This window comes from Coregonus lavaretus, assembly GCF_964263955.1.
Source record: "Coregonus lavaretus genome assembly, chromosome: 21".
In the NCBI taxonomy this organism is placed as follows: Eukaryota; Metazoa; Chordata; class Actinopteri; order Salmoniformes; family Salmonidae; genus Coregonus; species Coregonus lavaretus.
In genome coordinates, this window is record NC_140008.1 from 29,666,721 (window position 1) to 29,694,198 (window position 27,478).

General features: G+C 46.4%; 1 protein-coding gene across 2 annotated transcripts in view; it reads left to right on the top strand.

Moving 5' to 3' along the window:
* Positions 1 to 306: 306 nt before the first annotated feature.
* The window catches only part of LOC311149078 (uncharacterized protein), a 42,031-nt gene continuing 14,859 nt past the window's right edge, over positions 307 to 27,478 (top strand). The window contains exons 1-8 of one of the 2 annotated variants that reach the window (XM_084186186.1): positions 307 to 415; positions 525 to 633; positions 9,975 to 10,091; positions 10,487 to 10,609; positions 13,037 to 13,117; positions 17,040 to 17,456; positions 17,718 to 18,611; positions 19,055 to 19,141. In XM_084186186.1, coding sequence (XP_084042312.1) covers positions 531 to 633; positions 9,975 to 10,091; positions 10,487 to 10,609; positions 13,037 to 13,117; positions 17,040 to 17,456; positions 17,718 to 18,611; positions 19,055 to 19,141 — 1,822 coding nt within the window. In that variant the 5' untranslated portion in view covers positions 307 to 415; positions 525 to 530. The remainder of the gene's footprint in view (positions 416 to 524; positions 634 to 9,974; positions 10,092 to 10,486; positions 10,610 to 13,036; positions 13,118 to 17,039; positions 17,457 to 17,717; positions 18,612 to 19,054; positions 19,142 to 27,478) is intronic. The other variant, XM_084186187.1, reaches the window with a different exon arrangement.

Here is a 27,478-nt window from a genome sequence, read left to right on the forward strand (position 1 = left end):
ATTTTATTGAGTTCAGGAAAGGATAGAATAACCTACCCTGCCTATTTCAGATTGCCACAGACAATATTCAGACTATTGAGTTAATTGAATACCCTTTTGCTGAACTTTTTTTGTTAGTGATATGTTTTGAAAGAAAAGTGTACACCAGTCTGTGATGTCATCTGACTTGCACAGTAAACACACGTGTGTGTTGGAGCAGTTCCAGTTCTTGTTCAAGGGGGGAAACGTGCAGTCTAGGGTTCTCTCCCTTCAGTGAGTAGGAGTCTCGTCTGCGAATCACTTGTGGGTTTTATTTGGACCAGATTCAGAATCCTTATCAGACACGAAACCGGCAGCCAGCCTCTCTCCCAGTCTTTATAAAAGCAGACACAGTGCAGGACTCAGCTAGATCTGGACAAAGGGGTACTCTTTCAAGGTACAATGATACTTTTCACTCTCAAGTAATTGTTGTATATAGGTCATATGAATTATAATAGAATAGAAATGAATAGAATTGAGTTGTTTTTCTTCTTCTCTCCTTTCAGTCTGATATGCTACTGCTCAGGTTGAAACAGAGGACACCTGTGACAATGACTCCATCAGTTTTCTCTGCTTTTCTGCTGGCTTGTGCTCTCCCATTCAATTATGCTCAGTGTGAGTATTTGTAATCACTGCGTATGTAAATTGCTTTGATTCAGCTCCTTATGTGTGGTGTTTCTGGGTTTTATTCTAAATTGTTTTAACGTCAGTTAGAGATAAAGATGCGTGTTGTCACTCTCTTTATTTAAATTACCATGAGTGTACTGAACTGCTTTCCGAGAAGGTATAACAGATTGTGTGTACTGCTTGACCACGCTCTGATTTCTATTTACTTATCAACAAATTATTAACTAGAGGCGGAAAAAGTGTATTCTGGCTCTATAATGTATGATTAAGCCATTATCTTGTCAGTGTGACACGTGAAAAGTAGTGCTGAGAAATTAACCAAAATTATTGAAGACATCGGTTAAATTATTTGAATTCCATTTTGTTCAGGTTTTTTCTGTGAGCTTGATGTGCAGTTTCTGTAGCGATAAATCAGATCAAGCCTGAACTGTGCGATGTAGTAGGGGCAGTGGCGGCTCCTGAAAAAATTCTAAGGAGGGGCAATTTTTCTGATGATTTAGGTGACCTACACACATTTTTAAAAAGATATGTCCAGCAACAACATGAAGACAGGGGCAGCATATAAGTCAATACCAGAAGCATTTATTGACTGATCTCAAAAGTGTTGGCTTACAAAAGCAAAATAAGTTATCACAGTAAAAATAATCAAGGGTGTTCTTTCACATTCCTCAACACTGCATAAACAATATGTATGGCTTTGTAAAAATGAACAACCATATTCTGGCCAATTGTATAGATTTGTAAATATGAACAACCATATTCTGGCCAATTGTATAGATTTGTAAAAATGAACATGAACAGATTTTTTTATTTTTTTATTCCTCTTTTTAGTCAGCTTTAGAATGTGTTCATACACTTATGAGCACCACTGTACAGTACACATAGTATATAAAATAAGATAGATTACACCACTGGCCATATATAATGACAATAATGTAATTTCAAACACAAATGCAGTCTCCTTTCATGCATACATTTTCAAATAAAGCTCTGCTTTGAGAAAGATCGAATGATATTGTTTAATCTTTATCTTACCTTATGGCCTGCACACTGCTTGCGAAGCTGTCGAGGGCACGTTTGATAAAGACAGCATCGATGTCCTTATTCTGTAGCTTCTGGTACGGTGGGCTGGTCAAATGAACCCAATGAACCCGTCCGGATGGCTTCAAAACATTCTATGAGGTCGTCTCGATTCTCGTAGACAGTGTTCACGACTCTGCTGTTGCTAACCTCATCGTTGTGGCGGCGGACAGCTAGCCTGTATCCCTCATCCAGTTGAGTGGCAATATTCACTCTCACCAAAGCAGACAATCTCAAACAGCTATCAATGTGGGTCTTTGACAGCTCATTTTTCTTAATCTTTTCTGAAAGATGGTGCATGTCGGTTACACCAGTCGCTGTCCAAGCGTTGCTGTCTGCCGTTCATGGTTACGTTACGTTACGTATGACGAAAGCGCGTAAGTGCAAGCCCTCAGACACCCATAGAGAATGTATTGAAAGCTCAGAAATTTGAAAAAAAAATATTTTACATTAGAGGCTATGAGAGACTTCTGGGCGATTTTCAACCTGACTGAAATCGCCCCAAAACGGGCGGGGACATTTGAAGCACGACTTTAGCCTGATTGGACATTTAGTGGCTGGCAGATCAGACGTGAACACTGAACTACTGTTGCCATGATATAATTGATTAGAAAAAAAATCCCTTCCTTTTCCCGTTTGGCAGTGCGTCGCCCATATCGCCCTATTGAACACACCGCCCATGAGTAGGGGTCTGTAGTTTCCAATAGGCCAATATTCTACATATACTGAACACAAATATAAACGCATCATGCAACAATATTAACGATTTTACTGAGTTACAGTTCATATAAGGAAATCAGTCAATTGAAATAAATTCATTAGGCCCTAATCTATGGATTTAACATGACTGGGCAGGGGCGCAGCCATGGGTGGGCCTGGGAGCGCATAGGCCCACCCAGTTGGGAGCCAGGCCCACCCACTGTGGAGCCAGACCCAGCCAATCAGAGTTTTTTTTTCCCACAAAAGGGCTTTATTACAGACAGAAATACTCCTCAGTTTAATCAGATTTCCGGGTGGCTTGTCTCAGAATATCCCGCAGGTGAAGAACCCAGATGCGGTTACACGTGGTCTGTGGCTACACGTGGTCTGTGGTTGTGAGGCCGGTTTGGACGTACTGCTAAATTCTCTAAAACAACATTATTTGTCAACAGCTCTGGTGGACGTACCTGCAGTCAGCATGCCAATTGCATGCTCCCTCAAAACTTGAAACATCTGTGGCATTGTGTTGTGTGACAAAACTGCACATTTTAGAGTGGCCTTTTATTGTACCCAGCACAAGGTGCACCTGTGTAATGATCTTGCTTTTTAATCAGCTTCTTGATATACCACACCTGTCAGGTGGATGGATTATCTTGGCAAAGGAGAAATGCTCACTAACAGGGATGTAAACAAATTTGTGTCACGATTCAGACAGACGACCAGAGGACCACAATTGCGTCACACCAGAAAGTTTATTAAAACTTAAGGGAAAAGGGAAGTAGGGAGTGAATGAAGGCTCCAGGGGTAACAGGGATCCCGTCCAATGTGCTGGGTCTGTGCCCCCCCCAGTGGCAGCGATGCGTCCTATGAAGCTGGTGGTGGGTGGTCCAGAAGTCCTGGGGGGGGGGAGACACAGACACAACAGGGCGGAATGAAACAAGGCAGCAGTACAGTTCAAGGGAAATCCAAAATACGTAGTAGCAAGGCAGAAGGCTGGTCAGAGTTACCGGGAATGAAGAGTAGTCAGGAGTCGTTATGGCAGAAGCAGGTCTGGATCTCCTGGGGCAGAAGAGTATCCAAAAATCAGGCAGGTCCGGGGTCACAAAACCAGGGTGAGCCAGAAGCGCGAGCAAACAGGTTCCGGGTGTGAGCTTTGCAGACGATCTGACACCGGAGAGCTGAAAGACAGGGCCTTAAATACTGGGAGAGGTAGTGGGTAATGCAGCGCAGCTGGCAGAGTAATTAGAGCAGAGCAGAGCAGGGACAGGTGGAGCTAGTTAGGCTGAGTAGAGAGAGTGGTGAGCAGAGTAGAAGAAAATTAAGGTGGTAACCCGGTGGAGTGAGAGGCTCATGACAGAACCCCCCCCCCAAGGGACGGCCCCAGAAGTCCCAAGAGCAACACCACGCCGGGCGGGAGGAGGGGAGCCGGAGGAGGGCTAGAACTCCTCCGAACGGTCCGAGTGAACGTCCTCATCCTCGGAGGAAGCCGGAGGGCCGTGGTCGGGAGATGGGACAGGTCCCGAGACAGGATCAGGCACAGGACAGGAAGCCGAGCGGGCAGGACGGTTAGGGACCCCTCTGGGGCGGCCCCTACGGATTGCAGGTTGATCAGGATGCCGTTGGTGGAAAGCGGTGATGAGAGTCCTATCCACAATCCGACTAGCTGGCACCCAGGTCCTTTCCTCAGGTCCATAGCCCTCCCAGTCAATGAGGTACTGGAGACCCCTACCCCTCCGTCTGGACCGAAGCAGGCGGCGGACGGTGTAAACCAGACCACCATCGACGAGCCGTGGAGGAGGAGGACAAGGCGCAGCAGGGACCAGCGGACTCTCATGGATGGGCTTAATCTTAGACACATGGAAAGTGGGGTGCACCCTCAGGGAATTAGGCAGTTGGAGCCGGACAGCAGTTGGGCTAATCACTCTTATGATAGGGAATGGGCCAATGAACCGAGGTGCCAGCTTCTGCGACTCCACCCTGAGTGGCAGGTTCTTCGATGACAACCACACCCTTTGACCAACATGGTAGGTGGGAGCAGGAATTCTCCGACGGTTGGCCCCGGTAGTGTAGCTGGCAACGGATCTGAGGAGTGTGGCTCGGGCTTGTGACCAGGTGCGGCGACATCGACGGGCAAAAGCAAGTGCAGATGGGCAAGTAACCTCCTCTTCCTGGCTGGCAAATAGAGGAGGCTGGTATCCATAAACACATTGGAAAGGGGACATACCGATGGCAGAGCAGGTCAGAGAATTGTGTGCGTACTCCACCCATGTCAATTGCTGCGACCAGGAGTGGGGGTTGCGTGAAGTCATGCATCGCAGTGCCTTCTCGAGCTCCTGATTAGCCCGCTCTGACTGCCCATTGGATTGGGGATGGAATCCAGAAGTCAGACTGACTGTGGCTCCCAGCAGGTGACAGAACTCCTTCCAAAAAGCGGAGGAGAATTGTGGACCACGGTCAGAAACTACATCCTTTGGCAGTCCGTGGATCCGGAAGACGTGTTCCAGGACCACCTGGGCGGTCTCCTTGGCGGTTGGGAGCTTGGGGAGGGGAATGAAGTGTGCCATCTTGCTGAAACGGTCAACTATGGTGAGAATGACGGTCATGCCACTTGAAGGGGGCAGCCCCGTGACAAAGTCAAGGGCGATGTGAGACCAGGGACGTCTGGGCACAGGCAGGGGCTGCAGCAATCCGGCTGGGGGCTGGCAGGACGACTTGTGTTGGTTGCAGATGGGGCAGGCTTGGACGAATTCCCGTACATCCTTTCTCAGAGAGGGCCACCAGAACCTCTGGGCGAGCAGGTTGTAAGTGCGGGTGGAGCCAGGGTGACAAGCTAGGCGGGAGTCATGTCCCCACTGAACGACCTGGGACCTCAGGTCTTCGGGGACAAAAAGGCGGTCAGCTGGGCAAGTGCTGGGACCTGGCTGGTTACGGAGAGCCTCCAGCACCTGTTCCTCAACAGCCCAGGTCAGAGCTGCAACGATGCAGGGACTTGGCAGAATCGACACAGGGTCCTTGGAGGGGGTGTCATCCTTCTGGAATTGACGGGAGAGGGCGTCTGGCTTGGTGTTGCGTGATCCAGGCCGGTATGACAGAGTGAAATTAAACCTGGTGAAGAACAGGGCCCAGCGGGACTGCCTGGAGTTCAACCGTTTGGCCGTGCGGATGTACTCCAAGTTCTTATGATCGGTCCAAACGAGAAATGGAATGGTGGACCCCTCCAGCCAGTGACGCCACTCCTCTAAGGCAAGCTTCACAGCCAACAGCTCACGGTTCCCTATGTCGTAATTGCACTCAGAGGGGGACAACCGACGTGAGAAAAAGGCACAGGGATGGAGCTTCCTATCCTCCGCAGCCCACTGAGAAATCACAGCACCAACTCCCACATCCGAGGCGTCCACCTCCACAATGAATTGCCGGTCCACATCAGGCATCTGGAGGATGGGAGCGGAGGTGAACCTCACCTTGAGGGTACTGAAGGCTTTGTCGGCTGCTGGGGTCCAGGTGAAGGGTTGCTTGGTGCTGGTTAGAGCAGTGAGAGGGGCAGCAACGGTACTGTAGTTCCGGATAAACTTTCTATAGAAGTTAGCAAACCCCAGAAACTGTTGCAGCTTCTTTCTGTTCTCCGGAACTGGCCATGAAGTGACTGCTGATACTTTGGCAGGATCCATTTGGATACTTCCCTCTGCCACTATGTACCCCAGGAAGGCCACTGTCTTGACGTGAAACTCACATTTCTCTGCCTTGGCGTAGAGGGAATTCTCCAGAAGACGATGAAGGACTTGCTGGACATGGCGGGTGTGTTCAGACAGGTTTCTGGAGTAGATTAAGATGTCATCCAGGTAAACGAAGACAAACTTGTTTAACATGTCCCGCAGTACATCATTCACTAGAGCCTGGAACACAGCAGGAGCATTGGTGAGGCCAAAAGGCATAACCAGATACTCGTAGTGGCCTGTTGGTGTATTGAATGCGGTTTTCCATTCATCTCCCTCCCGGATCCGCACTAGGTGGTAAGCGTTTCTGAGATCCAACTTGGTAAAAACAGTGGCTCCCTGGAGCAACTCAAAAGCAGAGGTGAGCAGAGGCAGAGGGTAACGGTTTTTCACTGTGATGTCGTTGAGTCCCCTGTAGTCGATGCAGGGGCGAAGAGATCCGTCCTTCTTCCCCACAAAGAAGAAGCCAGCACCAGCAGGAGATGAAGATGAACGGATTAATCCTGCGGACAGAGAGCCATTGATGTAGTCCTCCATGGACTTTCTTTCAGGAGCAGACAACGAATAAAGACGACCCTTTGGAGGGGCTGTTCCAGGGAGGAGGTCGATGGCACAGTCGTACGGTCGGTGAGGGGGCAGAGATGTGGCTCTTGCTTTGTTAAACACCTCTCTGAGACCATGGTAGCATTCTGGGACATTGGAGAGGTCAGGAGCGGAGTTAGTAGGTACTGGCCGAGGGGGTAGTGCGGCAGCAAGCAGGCAGGTTCGGTGGCAGTCCTCTCCCCACTCCCTGATCACCCCGGTCACCCAGTCGAGCTGAGGGTTGTGCCGGCGGAGCCATGGGTAACCCAGGATGAGGGGTTGGCCTGGAGAGGGGAGCAGGTGAAACTGGATAGTTTCTTGATGGTTTCCGGACAGACCCATCGAGACCGGGGCCGTGACATGAGTGACCGATCCGAGTAAGTGTCCGTCCAGTGCCCGGGCAGGAATAGGAGGTGTCAAACGGAGGTTCTCCAGTCCCAGTTGGCGTGCCAGCTTGATGTCCATTATGTTGGCTTCGGCGCCAGAATCCACCAGAGCAGCCAGGGTGTGAGTTGAGTCAGAGAGGCGGAGGTGAACTTGCAGCAGGGGTTTGCGGTCGGAGGACTGGATGGTCATTGAACTCAACCGGACTCCCCCTATGCCCGGTGAGCTTCGGCCCTTTAAAGGGCAGGTTACCACACGATGTCCATCACCTCCACAATAGAGGCAGAGGTTTGAGGTGAAGCGGCGCTGGCGCTCTGCAGGAGTGAGAGAGGCTCGCCCAATCTCCATAGGCTCAGACTGATCAAGCTGACCTGGGTGAGTGGCAGTAGATGACAGGAGCCCAGTCGGATCTCTCCGAATGCCGGTAGTAGGTGGACCTTGGCGCCCCCTCTCACGACGACGGGTCTGTATCCTTCTGTCGATCCTGACAGTCAGTGCGATGGCTTCATCAAGAGTGGAAGGCAGTTCATGGGAGACCAACTCGTCCTTGATATAGTCAGCCAAACTATGGAAGAACGCGTCCACCAACGATGGTGTGTTCCAAGAACTTCGTCTAGCCAGGGTTCGGAAGTCGATGGAATGGTCTGCGACTGTACGTCTGCCTTGTCGAATACTGAACAGTTCACGAGACGCCTCTGCGGTTGGTGAATCCAGGTCAAACACCTTCAGCATCTCCTCAGCAAACAGGTCGAAGGTTGCACATGCGGGGGTTTGACGTTCGAACTCTGCTGTTCCCCAGAGTCGAGCTCGGCCCGTCAGGTGAGTGATGGCATACCCAACTTTAGCCCCCTCCGTGGCGAAGGTCCTTGGCTGCAAGGAGAACTGAAGTCGGCAGCTAGTCAGGAATGGCCGGACCTGGGTTGAATCGCCGTTGAACCGCTCGGGGTTTCCAATCTTGGGTTCCGGAGCAGCGGCTGCAATGACCGGGGCAGGTAACTCGGGGGCAGGGCTGGTGGGCAGACTGGCTGGGGTAAGGTTGGTGAGGAGTTGAATGATCATGGCGAGTTGTTGTTGCTGCTGCTGGAACTGCTGCTCATGCTCATCGGTTTCCATGTCGGGGAAAGTGTGCGCTGAGTCCATAATGGTCAGATCGTACTGTCACGATTCAGACAGACGACCAGAGGACCACAATTGCGTCACACCAGAAAGTTTATTAAAACTTAAGGGAAAAGGGAAGTAGGGAGTGAATGAAGGCTCCAGGGGTAACAGGGATCCCGTCCAATGTGCTGGGTCTGTGCCCCCCCCAGTGGCAGCGATGCGTCCTATGAAGCTGGTGGTGGGTGGTCCAGAAGTCCTGGGGGGGGGGAGACACAGACACAACAGGGCGGAATGAAACAAGGCAGCAGTACAGTTCAAGGGAAATCCAAAATACGTAGTAGCAAGGCAGAAGGCTGGTCAGAGTTACCGGGAATGAAGAGTAGTCAGGAGTCGTTATGGCAGAAGCAGGTCTGGATCTCCTGGGGCAGAAGAGTATCCAAAAATCAGGCAGGTCCGGGGTCACAAAACCAGGGTGAGCCAGAAGCGCGAGCAAACAGGTTCCGGGTGTGAGCTTTGCAGACGATCTGACACCGGAGAGCTGAAAGACAGGGCCTTAAATACTGGGAGAGGTAGTGGGTAATGCAGCGCAGCTGGCAGAGTAATTAGAGCAGAGCAGAGCAGGGACAGGTGGAGCTAGTTAGGCTGAGTAGAGAGAGTGGTGAGCAGAGTGGAAGAAAATTAAGGTGGTAACCCGGTGGAGTGAGAGGCTCATGACAATTTGTGCACAACATTTGAGAGAAATACGTTTTTCTTTGTGTATGGTAAATTTCTGGGATCTTTTATTTCAGCTCATGAAACATGGGACCAATACTTTATATGTTGCTTTTATATTTTTGTTCAGTATAGTTTAGCGCAGAAAATGTGGTAATTACCTACAATGACCATAATCCATTGTGTGTGCCGCTTAAACTTGTCCGGTCTGTGCGGAGACTGAGAGAATAGAGAACATGGGATCGAGATGGATAGAAAGCAGTTGCTTTGCAAGCCTGAAGAATACATGATCTAGTGATTGATAGTTGGTATTCAGAGGTCATAAAAGTACTACTAAAATAATGATTTTGTTAGACAGCATATGCAGCAGCTCGATATGAGATGATGACTTGGAATTAAATAATAAAGTCATCAAATAAAACAAATATTTTATTAAAGTAAAGTAATGTGAATAAATGATGGGTCATAAGTGATAAACAGTAATGGGTAGTCACTAGCATCATGGGACTGTTATTAATAGTTTTACACTGTGTTGTTACAGCTTTCAACCCACATAATGCATAGCGCATTTAATGTTTAAAAAAATAAGAAAATTTGAAACAGAAAATCGAAAACTGTGATAATTTTTTCAGAATCGAACCGAAACCGAACAGACCTCAAAAAGCACTAATCGCTCAGCACAAGTGACAAGTTAATGTGACAAATGTGACACGGCCTTATTGTTGAAATGATATTGATACTCTTGTAATAGCTGGTGACTTGTGACTGTCTCTTTGTGGATATACAGTATCTCCATGACTGTGTGATAGGCCAAGGTTTCCCAAACTTGGTCATGCCCCCCCCCCCCCCCCCCCCGGGTGCACGTTTTGGTTTTTGCCCTAGCACTACACAGCTGATTCAAATAATCAAAGCTTAATGATGAGCTGGTTATTTGAATCAGCTGTGTAGTGCTAGGGCAAAAACCAAACTGTGCATCCAGGGGCAGGACCGAGTTTGGGAAACCCTGTGCTAGGCTACTGAATGACACTAAATATACATTATGTTGTTGTCTTTTCTGTATAGCAAGCTGTAATGGGCGATGTGGAGGAGAGTATTACAGGGGTTACATGTGCCAGTGTGATTATGACTGTCTCACTCACGATGAGTGCTGTATGGACTACGAATCCCAGTGCACCACCAGTAAGGAGTTTTCTTATATTTTTACTGTATTAGTGGTATCTGAGTTTCCCAAACTGGGTCTTGGGGACCCCTAGGGATGCACGTTTTGTTTTTTGTCCTAGCACTACACAGCTGATTCAAATAATCAAAGCGTGATGATGAGTTGATTATTTGAATCAGCTGTGTAGTGCTATGGCAAAAGCCAAAATGTGCACCCCTTGTGTCTGCAGTACAGAGTTTGGGAAACCCTGCATTATCATAAACAAAATGTACATCATAATGATCCATGAGAGTGTATGATGTGTAATTTATTCAGATGATAAATACCCACATGTACATACAGGTATTATGCATGTGTTATAATAACATAACCAGGACTGGTGTGATAATGGATGTACTGTATGTCTGTGTACCAGGTGACTCGTGTAAAGGGCGGTGTGGTGAATCCTTTAAGAGGGGAAGGCTGTGTGACTGTGATCCTGACTGTGCACGGTACAACAAGTGCTGCCCAGATTACAACAGTCAGTGTGGCATAGAAGGTTAGTAAAATGTCAAAGACACCTAACATAGTCTTGTGAAGTAAAATCTTACAATGAAACCATGCAGTTTTTCTGCATATAACTTTTATTTATATAGTATTTCATGCAGGGGCGCAACTTTGGTTTTAGAAGTGAGAGAGACATCACTTTTTTTTCAGTCGGATAAACACTCCAAACAGCCATATATACGATTGCTCGGAGGCATCCGGATGGTCCTAAAGCACACCGTTGCCTCGTTTTGTATCACATTCCAATTATAAAACTGGGGGGGACAAAAATGCAATTTCAGAATGTAGTGGGGACATGTCCCCAGTGAAAGTTGCACCCCTGATTTCATGTATGAAATAATATGTATGACATGAAACAATGTATGAAATAATGTCTAGTACATGATAGTATGACAAGAAAGATAGGGATGCTGGCACTATGCATGTACAGTGCATTCGGAAAGTATTCAGACCCCTTCCCTTTTTCCACATTTTGTTACGTTACAGCCTTATTCTAAATTTGATTAAATAAAAAATGTACCTCATCAATCTACAGACAATACCCCATAATGACAAAGCGAAAACAGGTTTGTAGAAATTTTAGCAAATGTATTAAAAATAAAAAACAGAAATACATAACTATTCAGACCCTTTGCTAGGAGACTCGAAATTGAGCTCAGGTGCATCTTGTTTCCATTGATCATCCTTGAGATGTATCTACAACTTGATTGGAGTCCACCTGTGGTAAATTCAATTGATTGGACATGATTTGGAAAGGCACACACCTGTCTATATAAGGTTCCACAGTTGACAGTGCATGTCAGAGCAGAAACCAAGCCATGAGGTCGAAGGAATTGTCCGTAGAGCTCTGAGATAGGATTATGTCGAGGCACAGATTTGGGGACGGGTACCAAAAAATTTCTGCAGCATTGACGGTCCCCAAGGACATAGTGGCCTCCATCATTCATAAATGGAAGAAGTTTGGAACCACCAAGACTCTTCCTAGAGCTGGCCGCCTGGCCAATCTGAGCAATTGGGGGAGAAAAGCCTTGGTCAGGGAGGTGACCAAGAATCCAATGGTCACACAAAGCTCCAGAGTTCCTCTGTGGAGATGGGAGAAGGACAACCATCTCTGCAGCACTCCACCTATAAGGCCTTTATGTTAGAGTCACCAGACGGAAGCCACTCCTCAGTAAAAGGCACATGGCAGCCTGCTTGGAGTTTGCCAAAAGGCACCTAAAGACTCGCAGACCATGAGAAACAAGATTCTCTGGTCTGATGAAACCAAGATTGAACTCTTTGGCCTGAATGCCAAGCGTCACGCCTGAAGGAAACCTGGCACAATTCCTACGGTGAAGCATGGTGATGGCAGCATCATGCCGTGGGGATGTTTTTCAGCGGCAGGGACTGGGAGACTAGTCAGGATCGAGGCAAAGATGAACAGAGCAAAGTACAGAGAGATCCTTGATGAAAACCTGCTCCAGAGCGCTAAGGACCTCAGACGGGGCGAAGGATCACCTTCCAACAGGACAATGACCCTAAGCACACAGCCAAGACAACACAGGAGTGGCTTCGGGACAAGTCTCTGAATGTCCTTGAGTGGCCCAGCCAGAGCCCGGACTTGAACTCGATCTAACATCTCCCCATCCAACCTGACAGAGCTTGAGAGGATCTACAGATAAAAATGGGAGATACTCCCCAAATAGTGGTGTACCAAGCTTGTAGCGTCATACCCAAGAAGACTTGCTGCCAAAGGTGCTTCAACAAAGTACTGAGTAAAGGGTCTGAATACTTATGTAAATGTGATATTTCCGGGGGGGTTTTGCAAATTTTTCTACAAACCTGTTTTTACTTTGTCATTTTGGGGTATTGCGTGTAGATTGATGAGTGAAAAAAACAATTTAATCAATTTTAGAAAAGGCTGTAACCTAACAAAATGTGGAAAAAGTCAAGGGGTCTGAATACTTTCCGAAGTTACTGTAAATAGGCAAATACATTTTAAACTCATGCAGTAGCCTGCATCAGTTTGTTTTGACTATTTTCTCTTTTAATAATTATTACAGACAACACCAAAAAAACAGGCAGCACAGTAACACTGAAGACTAGCTCATGCAATAACATAAACGATGACTAACCAAAAGGTATAGTTTTGATTTAAATATAGGCATGCTGGCACTATGCATTCAGTATATTCATATAAATATGCATGCTAAAATGCAGAAGTCGTCAGTTCATCTTGACTATTTTCTGTTTTAGTTCAAGACCAGCCAGTACAACAACACTGAAGACTAGCTCATGCGATAACGTATTCGATAACAAACCAAAAGGTATATTTCATAAAGCAATAGTTATTATAAACAATAGATTTTAGATAGTTATTATAGGAAAAGTAGTTGCTTTTGGATACTTTGACTCATTTAGTACTTGATTGACACACCAGAGCCAGAACCAGAGCCTCCCCAGATCCAACCAACTGAGGAGCCAGAGATGACTCCCAATCCACAGGAGGAACTAAGTGAAGGTCAGTACCTTCAAAACAACCTTACTGAGGAGATGGACAACCAACAGTTTAGCCTTAAATAAGAATGAAAATGGAATATTCACCAGTATTCACTCAGCCCAACATCTTCGAACACCAAAGTCAAAACATTCCCTGTAATAATAGTGTAATATTGTCTAACGAAAAACACAGATCTTTTTAACTTTTCTTGACCAATAAAGCACATGGTAGAGAGTGTGACTCCCGGATGTTTTGGATAGGCTGTCACACTGCTGCAGCTCTCTCAAGCTGTGACTTGAGCCGGAGCCCGGAGGCCAAGTCTCCCCAGATGTAGCAAGGAGCTCTGTGTCTGTCGCGGCCAAACCTGCCAAGAGAAACATGGGGAAATAATGTCATTATACACTGAACAAAAATATAAACGCAACATGCAACAATTGCAATGATTTTACTGAGTTAGCGTTCATATAAGGAAATCAATCAATTGAAATCAATTAATTAGGCCTTAATCTATGGATTTCACATGACATCGACTCAGAGCATTTAGGATTTTCTGCCGGAATCACTGAATCACTGGACCTTAACACCGGATCATCACAACTAGCTAGCTGCAACCGAATGGATCACCACTTGTTCCAAAGCTAGCACCAGTTAGCCTTGAGCTAGCCTCGAGCCCATCTCCCGGCTGTCAACCGGACGGGACCGCCTAGTGTCGCCACGGAGCCCCGCCGATCCATCACGACCTGTCTGCCGACGTAATCGTCTGATGTGGTTTCAACAGGCTTCCCGTTGTGACGACCACGAAGATCCATCTGCTAGCACCGGCCCGCTAGCACGCACAATCAACAGCCGTGCCTCCTGCTCGCCTGTGCTGTAGCAGCCTACAAACTGCTCCCGGACTTACCTATTGCTGTTCACTGGACCTTATGATCACTCAGCTACACATCTGATGCCCGCTGGACTGTTCCTTTACACGGTACCCCATCCTGTTTATCTGTTTAGCCTCAGCCCAAACTTTCGTCGTCATTACAAGTTGTTGTCTTAGCCCTCTCGAATAACACCTGTGATTGCGTTATGCCTCTCTCCCATGTCAATATGCCTAGCCTATTGCTGTTTGGGTTAGTTGTTATTGTACTATTTCACTGTAAAGCCCCCAGTCCCGCTCAACCTGCCTCAGATAGCTTCTTTATCCCACCCCCCATACACGCGGAGACCGGCTCAATCGGTACCTCCAGTGATGCTATCTCTTTCATCGTTACCCAATGCTTAGGTGTACCTCCACTGTACTCATATCCTTCCATATCCTTGTCTGTACATAATGCCCTGAATCTATTCTACAACGCCCGGAAATCTGCCCCATTTATGTACTCTGTACCCAACGCACTAGAAGACCAGTTCTTAAAGCCTTTAGCCATATACTTATTCTATTCCTCCTCTGTTCCTCTGGTGATGTAGAGGTTAACCCAGGCCCTGTAACCCCCAGTATCACTCCTACTCCCCAGGCGCTATCAGTTGTTGACTTCTGTAACCGTAAAAGCCTTGGTTTCTTGCATGTTAACATCAGAAGCCTCCTCCACAAGTTTGAGTTATTCACTGCTTTAGCACACTCTGCCAACCCTGATGTTCTAGCAGTGTCTGAATCCTGGCTTAGGGAGGCCACCAAAAATTCAGACATTTCCATCCCCAACAACAACATTTTCCATCTAGATAGAACTGCCAAAGGGGGCGGAGTTGCAATCTACTGTAGAGAGAGCATGCAGAGCTCTATCATACTATCCAGGTCTGTACCCAAACAGTTTGAGCTTCTACTTCTAAAAATCCACCTTTCCAGAAATAAGTCTCTCACTTTTGCCGCTTGCTACAGACCCCCCTCAGCCCCTAGTTGTGCCCTGGACACCATATGTGAATTGTTTACTCCCATCTATCCTCAGAGTTCGTACTGCTTGGTGACCTAAACTGGGATATGCATAACACCCCGGCCGTCCTACAATCTAAACTAGATGCCCTCAATCTCACACAAATTATCAAGGAACCTACCAGGTACAACCCTAAATCCGTAAACATAGGCACCCTCATAGATATCATCCTGACTAATTTACCCTCTAAATACACCTCCACTGTTTTCAACCAGGATCTCAGCGATCACTGCCTCATTGCCTGCGTCCGTAATGGATCTGCGGTCAAACGACCACCCCTCATCACTGTCAAATGCTCCCTAAAACACTTTAGCGAGCAGGCCTTTCTAATTGACCTGGCCCGCGTATCCTGGATGGATATTGACCTCATTCCGTCAGTAGAGGATGCCTGGATGTTCTTCAAAAGTGCTTTCCTCTCCATCTTAAATAAGCATGCCCCATTCAAAAAATTCAGAACTAAGAACAGATATAGCCCCTGGTTCACCCCAGACTTGACTGCCCTTGACCAGCACAAAAACATCCTGTGGCGTACTGCATTAGCATCGAACAGCCCCCGCGATATGCAACTTTTCAGGGAAGTCAGGAACCAATATACACAATTAGTTAGGAAAGCAAAGGCTAGCTTTTTCAAACAGAAATTTGCATCCTGTAGCACTAACTCCAAAAAGTTTTGGGGCACTGTAAAGGCCATGGAGAATAAAAGCACCTCCTCCCAGCTACCCACTGCACTGAGGCTAGGAAACACTGTCACTACCGATAAATCTACGATAATCGAGAATTTCTATAAGCATTTTGCTACGGCTGGCCATGCTTTCCACCTGGCTACCCCTACCCTGGCCACCAGCTCTGCACCCTCCGCTGCAACTTGCCCATGCCCCCCCCCACTTCTCCTTCATCCAAATTCAGATAGCTGTTGTTCTGAAAGAGCTGCAAAATCAGGACCCCTACAAATCAACTGGGCTAGACAATCTGGACCCTTTCTTTCTAAAATTAGCCGCCGAAGTTGTAGCAACCCCTATTACTAGCCTGTTCAACTTCTCTTTCGTATCATCTGAGATCCCCAGAGATTGGAAAGCTGCCGCGGTCATCCCCCTCTTCAAAGGGGGTGACACTCTAGATCCAAACTGTTACAGACCTATATCCATCCTACCCTGCCTTTCGAAAGTATTTGAAGGCCAAGTTAACAAACAGATCACCGACCACTTCGAATCCCACCGTACCTTCTCCGCTATGCAATCTGGTTTCCGAGCTGGTCATGGGTGCACCTCAGCCACGCTCAAGGTCCTAAACGATATAATAACCGCGATTGATAAGACAGGACTGTGCAGTCGGCTTCATCGACCTGGTCAAGGCTTTTGACTGTCAATCACTGCATTCTTATTGGCAGACTAAATAGAAAACCAGTTAGTATCTGCTGTGACCACTATTTGCCTCATGCAGCGTGACACATCTCCTTCGCATAGAGTTGATCAGGCTGTTGATTGTGGCCTGTGGAATGTTGTCCCACTCCTTTTCAATGGCTGAGCGAAGTTGCTGGATATTGGTGGAAACTGGAACACGCTGTCGTACACGTCGATCCAGAGCATCCCAAACATACTCAATGGGTGACATGTCTGATAAGTATGCAGGCCATGGAAGATCTGGGACATTTTCAGCTTCCAGGAATTGTGTACAGATCCTTGCGACATGGGGCCGTGTATTCTCATACTGAAACATGAGGTGATGGCGGCAAATTAATGGCACGACAATGGGCCTCAGGATCTCGCCACGGTATCTGTGCATTCAAATTGCCATCGATAAAATGCAATTGTGTTCGTTGTCCATAGCTGATACGGTGGGCCGTATGGTTCAAGACATGCCAGGATGACCTAGAACATCAAGAACATCTCAGATAGAGTTGTATAATAATTACATATGCCCCATATAACTCAACTCCAGGAAATGAATTATACAGTTATTTCAATAAACTATTCAATTCATTTCCAGATGTAATGATTTTACATACATTTTGCTCTTATTCCCTTCCACAGATGTGAAGGGTGAGACCTGGCCAGATCTTCCTGTTCCCTCTCCTGATACTGGGTCAGAGGATCCAGAGGCAAGCCCTAACTCAGAGGACCCTGAAGCTGGTCTGGTGGATCCAGAGGTAACTCCTAACCCAGATGACCCTGAAGCAACCCCTGCCCCAGAGAGCACAAGCGGGTCAGAGCTCTCTCCGACTGAGCCAGCCTCTTCAGACCCCTTAGAACCCTCGCTGGACACTACCCCCCCAACCACAGATATAGAGGATGACCCTGAGAAGGAAGCCATTTTAAAGGGGGACTACACACCCTTCCCTGAGGAATTGGCTACAGAGGCAACACCAGGCTCAGAAGGGACTCCACCAGCAGCCAACCCCAACCCCTCCACTGCCGAACCAGCCAACGAGACCCCCACTGAGGCAACAGGTAACAAATTAAATTCTATCTTTATTGTCCTAACAGGGAAATTAATTGTGCTGTTAGGAGCTTACAGTTGATATGTATACCATTATACCTGGGCACAGAGCGGGAAATGATAGCCAAGCCATCTCTCACATACCAACATCAATGAGATAGTCCTATCTCACTGTTCCTAGAAATTGCATTTGACAAGATGTTTCACAATCTACTTTGAGTCATCTGGATTCAAATCAAATCTAACACTGACCCAAATCTCATGTTTTCCAGACTCCAGTGATCCTGAGGGACAGCCTGATTCCAGCAGCAGCCCGTCTGCAGCCGACCCAACTCCCCCTGGATCCTCCTCTGAGCCCACCCCCGCCTCCCCAGTCGCCCTCCAGCCCTCCGACCAGGCCTCTCCGAGCTCAGAGCCCCAGCCTGGGCCTACTCCTACAGAGGACACCCCTGAACTCCTACCTGAAGGACAGAGTGAATTGGACCCTGAAGGTCAGGAGGCAGAATCTGAGAACACACTGCCAGAGGAATCCGAACCCACACCCTCAAACTTAGAGAATGCTGCCACCACCCCAGCCTCCACGCCAGCCTTTGACCCGGCTTCCATCCCAGTTTCTACCAGCCCCACACAGGGCACACCCTCAGCCCCAGAGGATCCTGAGACTACCCCTGCCTCTCCAGACAGCACCACCCCCTCCACCAAGCCTGACCAGACACCCAGTGCCCCTGAAGGAGCTACCCCAAGCTCAGATCAGGACAGCCGCAAGGAGGATGCCCCAACAACCACCCCCTCAGACCCACAGGATCCCAATGTGGCCTCTGAGCCACCAGCGTCTGAGAGTGGTTCTGAGTCTAAACCTGGTAGAGGGGACACCCCAGATAGTTTTAATGACAACAGTGTCCCCCAGACTGGAGATCTGGCTACGCGTCCCACCACAGACCCAGCGGGACAAGAGGAAGGAGATGAGGCAGCACCAGAGGAGACCACCAGCAACTCCATGAAGCTCACTCCTATCCCCACCACCAAACCCACCCAAAACAAACACACAGAGAAAACCAAGCCCAGTAAACCCACAGAGAAACCCAAGCCCAAATCCACACGGCCAAGCACCTTCACGGATATCAACCAAGCTCTGGGCACAGACAACCCCAGGGACTACCAAGCAGGTAAGCTTAACCATGTTGGACCTTGCTTTGCCTTACTTTAATTATATTGCAAAGAAATTCAATCAAAGTGGTAGAGCACTAATTACCAATGGTAAAAGCTATTACTGGGTAGATTCGCCAGCCTCTACTTTTCTTATAGGTAGCACTGAGTTTTATTACTTCTCTTGGATGAAAATAGCTTCCTCCTGCCAAGTGTAGCTGCACTATATTAACTGTCAAATGTGACAGTTTTCCCAGAGCCTAACAAGTCTGTCCAGCAGTTTCTGTGGTTTGGAAAAAAGTACTCCTTCACAGAGCAAACAAACAGTTGACATTAAGTAGTGTGTGCTGTGCAGTAACAGTTCTTGGGAGAAATGGTCCTGATTCACTTAACACGTTCTCCATGTTGTTTTTCTTATTAGTCCTCACATGTGGCTCCTTTTAAATGTGGCTTTTTCCTCCAGATGAACACAATGACACCAACATCTGCAGCGGTCGTCCTGTCGGCGCGATCACTACGCTGAGGAACGGGACCGTAGTGGTTTTCAGAGGTCAGTGCCAGACCAAATCAAATCAAAATCAAATCACATTTTATTTGTCACATTTGCCGAAGACCGTAACCAACAATGCAGTTTTAAGAATTTTTTAAAATAAAATAACAATAACGAGGCTATATACAGGGGGTAAAATGACTATGCATAGATAATAAACAGCGAGTAGCAGCAGCGTAATTAAAAAAAAAATATATATATATATACAGTGGGGGAAAAAAGTATTTAGTCAGCCACCAATTGTGCAAGTTCTCCCACTTAAAAATATGAGAGGCCTGTAATTTTCATCATAGGTACACGTAAACTATGACAGACAAAATGAGAAAAAATAATCCAGAAAATCACATTGTAGGATTTTTTATGAATTTATTTGCAAATTATGGTGGAAAATAAGTATTTGGTCAATAACAAAAGTTTCTCAATACTTTGTTATATACCCTTTGTTGGCAATGACACAGGTCAAACGTTTTCTGTAAGTCTTCACAAGGTTTTCACACACTGTTGCTGGTATTTTGGCCCATTCCTCCATGCAGATCTCCTCAAGAGCAGTGATGTTTTGGGGCTGTCGCTGGGCAACACGGACTTTCAACTCCCTCCAAAGATTTTCTATGGGGTTGAGATCTGGAAACTGGCTAGGCCACTCCAGGACCTTGAAATGCTTCTTACGAAGCCACTCCTTCGTTGCCCGGGCGGTGTGTTTGGGATCATTGTCATGCTGAAAGACCCAGTTACGTTTCATCTTCAAGGCCCTTGCTGATGGAAGGAGGTTTTCACTCAACATCTCACAATACATGGCCCATTCATTCTTTCCTTTACACGGATCAGTCGTCCTGGTCCCTTTGCAGAAAAACAGCCCCAAAGCATGATGTTTCCACCCCCATGCTTCACAGTAGGTATGGTGTTCTTTGGATGCAACTCAGCATTTTGTCCTCCACATCTGACCATATGACATTCTCCCAATCCTCTTCTGGATCATCCAAATGCACTCTAGCAAACTTCAGACGGGCCTGGACATGTACTGGCTTAAGCAGGGGGACACGTCTGGCACTGCAGGATTTGAGTCCCTGGCAGCGTAGTGTGTTACTGATGGTAGGCTTTGTTACTTTGGTCCCAGCTCTCTGCAGGTCATTCACTAGGTCTCCCCGTGTGGTTCTGGGATTTTTGCTCACCGTTCTTGTGATCATTTTGACCCTACGGAGCCCCAGATCGAGGGAGATTATCAGTGGTCTTGTATGTCTTCCATTTCCTAATAATTGCTCCCACAGTTGATTTCTTCAAACCAAGCTGCTTACCTATTGCAGATTCAGTCTTCCCAGCCTGGTGCAGGTCTACAATTGTGTTTCTGGTGTCCTTTGACAGCTCTTTGGTCTTGGCCATAGTGGAGTTGGGAGTGTGACTGTTTGAGGTTGTGGACAGGTGTCTTTTATACTGATAACAAGTTCAAACAGGTGCCATTAATACAGGTAAAGAGTGGAGGACAGAGGAGCCTCTTAAAGAAGAAGTTACAGGTCTGTGAGAGCCAGAAATCTTGCTTGTTTGTAGGTGACCAAATACTTATTTTCCACCATAATTTGCAAATAAATTCAATGTGATTTTCTGGATATTTTTTCCTCAATTTGTCTGTCATAGTTGACGTGTACCTATGATGAAAATTACAGGCCTCTCTCATCTTTTTAAGTGGGAGAACTTGCACAATTGGTGGCTGACTAAATACTTTTTTTCCCCACTGTATATAAACAGCTGCGGAAAAAATTAAGAGACCACTGCAAAATGATCAGTTTCTCTGGTTTTACTATTTATAGGTATGTGTTTGGGTAAAAATAACATTTTTGTTTTATTCTATAAACTACTGACAACATTTCTCCCAAATTCCAAATAATAATATTGTCATTTAGAGCATTTATTTGCAGAAAATGACAACTGGTCAAAATAACAGAAAAGATGCAGTGTTGTCAGACCTCGAATAATGCAAAGAAAATAAGTTCATGATAATTTTTAAACAACACAATAGTAATGTTTTAACTTAGGAAGAGTTCAGAAATCAATATGTGGTGGAATAACACTAATTTTTTATCACAGCTTTCATGCTTCTTGGCATGCTCTCCACCACATGCTGGGTGACTTTATGCCACTCCTGGCGCAAAGATTCAAGCAGCTCGGCTTTCTTTGATGGCTTGTGACCATCCATCTTCCTCTTGATCACATTCCAGAAGTTTTCAATGAGGTTCAGGTCTGGAGATTGGGCTGGCCATGACAGGGTCTTGATCTGGTGGTCCTCCATCCACACCTTGATTGACCTGGCTGTGTGGCATGGTGCATTGTCCTGCTGGAAAAACCAATCCTCAGAGTTGGGGAACAATGTCAGAGCAAAAGGAAGCAAGTTTTCTTCCAGGACAACCTTGTACGTGGCTTGATTCATGCGTCCTTCACAAAGACACATCTGCCCGATTCCAGCCTAGCTGAAGCACCCCCAGATCAACACCGATCCTCCACCAAATTTCACACTGGGTGCGAGACACTGTGGCTTGTAGGCCTCTCCAGGTCTCCGTCTAACCATTAGACGACCAGGTATTGGGCAAAGCTCAAAATTGGACTCATCAGAGAAGCTGACCTTACTCCAGTCCTCTACGGTCCAATCCTTATGGTCTTTTGCAAATCTCAGCCTGGCTCTTCTTTGCTTCTCATTGATGAAGGGCTTTTTTCTAGCTTTGCACAACTTCAGCCCTGCCCCTAGGAGCCTGTTTCGAACCGTCCTTGCCATGCACTTCACCCCAGCTGCCGTTTGCCATTATTTTTGTAGGTCACTTGATGTCATCCTACGGTTGTTGAGTGACATCCGAATGAGTTGGCAGTCATCCCGGTCAGTAGAGAGTATTTTTCGCCCTCTGCCGGTCTGTAGCTTTGTTGTCCCCAATGTCTGCTGCTTGACCTTGTTCTTATGAACCGCCGTCTTTGAAATTTTAAGGATGGAAGCAACCTGACGCTCACTGTATCCCTCTGCCAGTAAAGCCAGAATGGAACCCTTCTTTTCCTCACTCAAAACTTTCCTTTTCAACTCTTTTGGCATGGTCAATAGTTATTTTTTGATTAATATTACTTTTGAGGTACTATTAGCACTGTTTTTGCCATCCAGCTGGTCCTATTGCAAGAGGATAGTGATGACCACAGCAGAGGTTTTTATACATTTTCCCTTGTTAAATAAGATTTGGTTCATGTGATCACCTAATCAGTAACTAATTTAGTAGAATGAGGTGTGCCTGTGTTGGAATTCAACAGACACTGGAATGGAATGGCTGTCATACATGTAGAGATGCTGATTTAAGAAACATTTGCAGTGGTCTCTTAATTTTTTCCAGAGCTGTATATATACAGTGGGGAAAAAAAGTATTTAGTCAGCCACCAATTGTGCAAGTTCTCCCACTTAAAAAGATGAGAGAGGCCTGTAATTTTCATCATAGGTACACGTCAACTATGACAGACAAAATGAGAAAAAAAAATCCAGAAAATCACATTTTAGGATTTTTAATTAATTTATTTGCAAATTATGGTGGAAAATAAGTATTTGGTCAATAACAAAAGTTTCTCAATACTTTGTTATATACCCTTTGTTGGCAATGACACAGGTCAAACGTTTTCTGTAAGTCTTCACAAGGTTTTCACACACTGTTGCTGGTATTTTGGCCCATTCCTCCATGCAGATCTCCTCTAGAGCAGTGATGTTTTGGGGCTATCGCTGGGCAACACGGACTTTCAACTCCCTCCAAAGATTTTATATGGGGTTGAGATCTGGAGACTGGCTAGGCCACTCCAGGACCTTGAAATGCTTCTTACGAAGCCACTCCTTCGTTGCCCGGGCGGTGTGTTTGGGATCATTGTCATGCTGAAAGACCCAGCCACGTTTCATCTTCAATGCCCTTGCTGAGGAAGGAGGTTTTCACTAAAAATCTCACGATACGTGGCCCCATTCATTCTTTCCTTTACACGGATCAGTCGTCCTGGTCCCTTTGCAGAAAAACAGCCCCAAAGCATGATGTTTCCACCCCCATGCTTCACAGTAGGTATGGTGTTCTTTGGATGCAACTCAGCATTCTTTGTCCTCCAAACACGACGAGTTGAGTTTTTACCAAAAAGTTATATTTTGGTTTCATCTGACCATATGACATTCTCCCAATCCTCTTCTGGATCATCCAAATGCACTCTAGCAAACTTAATAATAATAATAATAATAATATGCCATTTAGCAGACGCTTTTATCCAAAGCGACTTACAGTCATGCGTGCATACATTTTTGTGTATGGGTGGTCCCGGGGATCGAACCCACTACCTTAGCGTTACAAGCGCCGTGCTCTACCAGCTGAGCTACAGAGGACCACACAACTCAGACGGGCCTGGACATGTACTGGCTTAAGCAGGGGGATACATCTGGCACTGCAGGATTTGAGTCCCTGGCGGCGTAGTGTGTTACTGATGGTAGGCTTTGTTACTTTGGTCCCAGCTCTCTGCAGGCCATTCACTAGGTCCCCCCGTGTGGTTCTGGGATTTTTGCTCACCGTTCTTGTGATCATTTTGACCCCACGGGGTGAGATCTTACGTGGAGCCCCAGATCGAGGGAGATTATCAGTGGTCTTGTATGTCTTCCATTTCCTAATAATTGCTCCCACAGTTGATTTCTTCAAACCAAGCTGCTTACCTATTGCAGATTCAGTCTTCCCAGCCTGGTGCAGGTATACAATTGTGTTTCTGGTGTCCTTTGACAGCTATTTGGTCTTGGCCATAGTGGAGTTTGGAGTGTGACTGTTTGAGGTTGTGGACAGGTGTCTTTTATACTGATAACAAGTCCAAACAGGTGCCATTAATACAGGTAACGAGTGGAGGACAGAGGAGCCTCTTAAAGAAGGAGTTACAGGTCGGTGAGAGCCAGAAATCTTGCTTGTTTGTAGGTGACCAAATACTTATTTTCCACCACAATTTGCAAATAAATTCATTAAAAATCCTACAATGGGTGACCCTTGAACGAGATGGCCGCATGAACTAGGAGCTCCGCACAAGTAGTTTTCAATTCCTAAATCTTACCTCCACTTCAAGTTTAAACTCATTTAGCTTTAGTCAAAAAGTCATGGCGGCTTCAAAAGGCAACACTACAGGGGAAATTTTTACCCGGACTCGAGCACTAGCGACGGAAAAAGCCTCCAAGAAGCAGCTAGCTTCAGAAAAAGCTAGCGCCATTAGCCAGGAGAAAGAGGACCCGTCCCCCCCCGAGGCCCAACGAATGCCAACCTCGCACTCTGTCGAAGACATCTTTTCTGAGCTGAGATCCCAACGTACAGAACTCAACACTAAACTAGATGCCATTAACGCCCAGCTCAGTGCGATAGGTGGCAAAGGTGACAATCCTGGAAAATGCCTTGCCTGACATAAACAACAAGATAACCATAAACGCGGGGCGCCTGGACGAGGCAGAGGGGCGAATCCTATCCACGGAAAACTTATTGACAGACGCCATGGAAACAATAGCATATGCTAAAAAAAAAATAGAGCAGCTGGAAGAGAAAACAGAGGACCTGGAAAACAGGGGGCGAAGGAATAATTGTGTTCTATTAAATCTGGGCGAAAAAGAAGAGGGAAACATGCCACTGATCCGCTACCTGCAAGACAAACTTCCCGAGTGGCTCCACCTGTCCACCGACAGACCCATAGAACTCGAGAGAGCTCACCGAGCACTGAGGCCCCCACCAGCAGCCAGACAACCACCGCGCCCAATCACCATACGTTTCCTGAGATTCACCGACAAGGAACGAGTCCTACAGGCGGCGAAAACCAACACCATCACAGTGGGAAACGCCAAACTCACCTTACTCCAGGACCTGTCAGCTGGAATACGCCGAAAGCGCCGAGAGTTTGACGAGGTGAAGAAATGCTCCATTGACCGAGGCATCTTTAGGGGATTCAAATACCCAAACGAGCTCAGGATTCTTCACCAAGGAGCCCTGCGACACTTCAAAACTCCCGAAGAGGCAAAACGTTTTTTGAAAGACAACCCCGGTCAATGAGAAATGGACCATTGACTTAATGCGATTACTGTTATTACTAAAGGAGGTAAGACAACATATAGCCGATATCCAAAGACCCTCCGCCCTGCTAAATTTCATTATAGCCGTCCAATCTATATTTATGTTCCTTTAGCTGAGAGGGATAGGCCCTATATTATAACTTAGGCCTACTGTATGTAGGCTGGGCTACTGATTTTATTTTCTCCCTTTCTTAATGTGGTCTGGACGAGGGCTACGTTGTCAGTTACTCAATGCGGGCGGAGAGGATGAGGCATTTCTTTGGTGGGGAGGGGGAGACGTTGTGCGTTGCTAACTGTTCCCGGTCTTTTTTTTTTTGTTGGAACACAGAATTGTGACTGAGCGGGGAGGTAATAGATCCAACGGGATATGTCGAGTTGTTTGGGAACTCGGCTGGGGTGTTCAGAGATTGTTCTTTTATGTAAACCATTTATTTTCCTTTTATGTGAACGCAGCTGTAACTACGATCCACCTTTATCCAGAGATGACTTGCACTAAAGTTCGATTACTGTTCGATGACGATGACTAGTACCTTAAATCTATTGACATGGAACTGCCACGGTCTAGGCCATGCAATAAAACGGAAAAAGATACTATGTGCTCTAAAAAAGGAAAAAGCAGACATCGCGCTATTGCAAGAGACACACCTCTGTGATGCTGAACATGCCAAACTCCGCAGAGCTTGGGTGGGACAGGTGTATTTCTCATCTTTCAAATCCAACAGTAGAGGTACAGCAATACTTATCCATAAGAATGTTCCATTCATAATTGACAAAAACATATCTGATCCGGAGGGGAGATTTATCTTGATAACTGGGTCACTGTATGGGCAACCAATTACTATCTTAAACATATACGCCCCTAACACAGATACTCCTGCTTTTATGTCGAAAATGATAACTCTGTTCAATGAGCATTGTGTCTCCTTTGGAGTGTTGGCCGGAGATTTTAATTGTACCCTGAACCCAACCCTAGACAAATCATCTCAAATCACCACCACAAATCCTAGATCTGCAAAGATGTTGAACTCTCTTACTAAAGAGATGGGACTGATAGATATCTGGAGAGAGACTAACAGCTCAGCTATGGACTATACATACTACTCTAATGTCCATAACACCTACTCCCGTATAGATTACATTTTTATCCCAAAGAGTTTCATAAATTCAGCCACGTGTACAATCGGACCCATAGCGCTTTCGGATCACGCCTTTGTCCACCTCCGCTTTGACCTCTGCAAAAACATCCCGAGATCAAAGAGCTGGAAATTCAACACCTCCATGCTATCAAACGAAGCATTCCATACATTGGTAACTACATGGATAGACAACTACACACAAGACAACAAAGATTCTCCTGTTTCTCCGGCCACAATGTGGGACGCTGCTAAAGCCACACTAAGAGGTCATCTAATTGCATATGCTTCCTCTAAGAAAAAAGCAATGGAAGCACACAGGCTAGATCTGGAGAGGGAGCTGGAACGCTGTGAAAAAGTACATAAACAATCCCCAGACAGCACCTCCTGGAGTCAACTTAAAGCAGCCAAAGCCAAACTGAATTTGGACTATACTCGGGAGATTAAAAAAAAAGTTTTCTTTACTAAACAGAAATACCATGAGTATAGCAATAGGCCTAGTAGATTGCTTGCTTATCAATTAAAAAAAGAGCAGTCAGAGCGTACAATTATGGCTATCCGAACAGCAGAGGATGAGGTCACATATGATCCAAAAAAGATCAATTTAGCTTTTCATGATTTTTACTGCAAACTATATACCTCTGAGAGAAAACACACGGAGGCAGAACTCCACTCCTTCCTAGAGGGAATCTCGCTACCTAAACTATCAGAGACTGACCAAGAAGATCTCAACTCCCCCTTCACTCCTGAGGAGATCCTGGAGGCAATTACCTCCATGCCACCTAACAAGTCCCCAGGCCCAGATGGATTCCCCAGAGAGTTCTACAAAGCTTTTTGGCCCCAGCTTAGCCCTATTTTCATGCCAATGCTGGAGGATTTTTGCAAAAACGGAGTTCTCCCAGACTCAATGCACACAGCTCGCATTACAGTGTTGCTCAAAAAAGACAAGGATCCCCTATCCTGCTCCTCCTTCCGGCCCATAAGCTTGTTGGATTTCGACTACAAAATAATCACCAAATTGCTCGCCAAAAGACTAAACACTCTTCTTCCCAAAATAATAAAAGCGGACCAGACGGGATTTATTAGAGACAGATACTCTTCTGATAACATTCGCCGTCTTTTTGATATTATTGA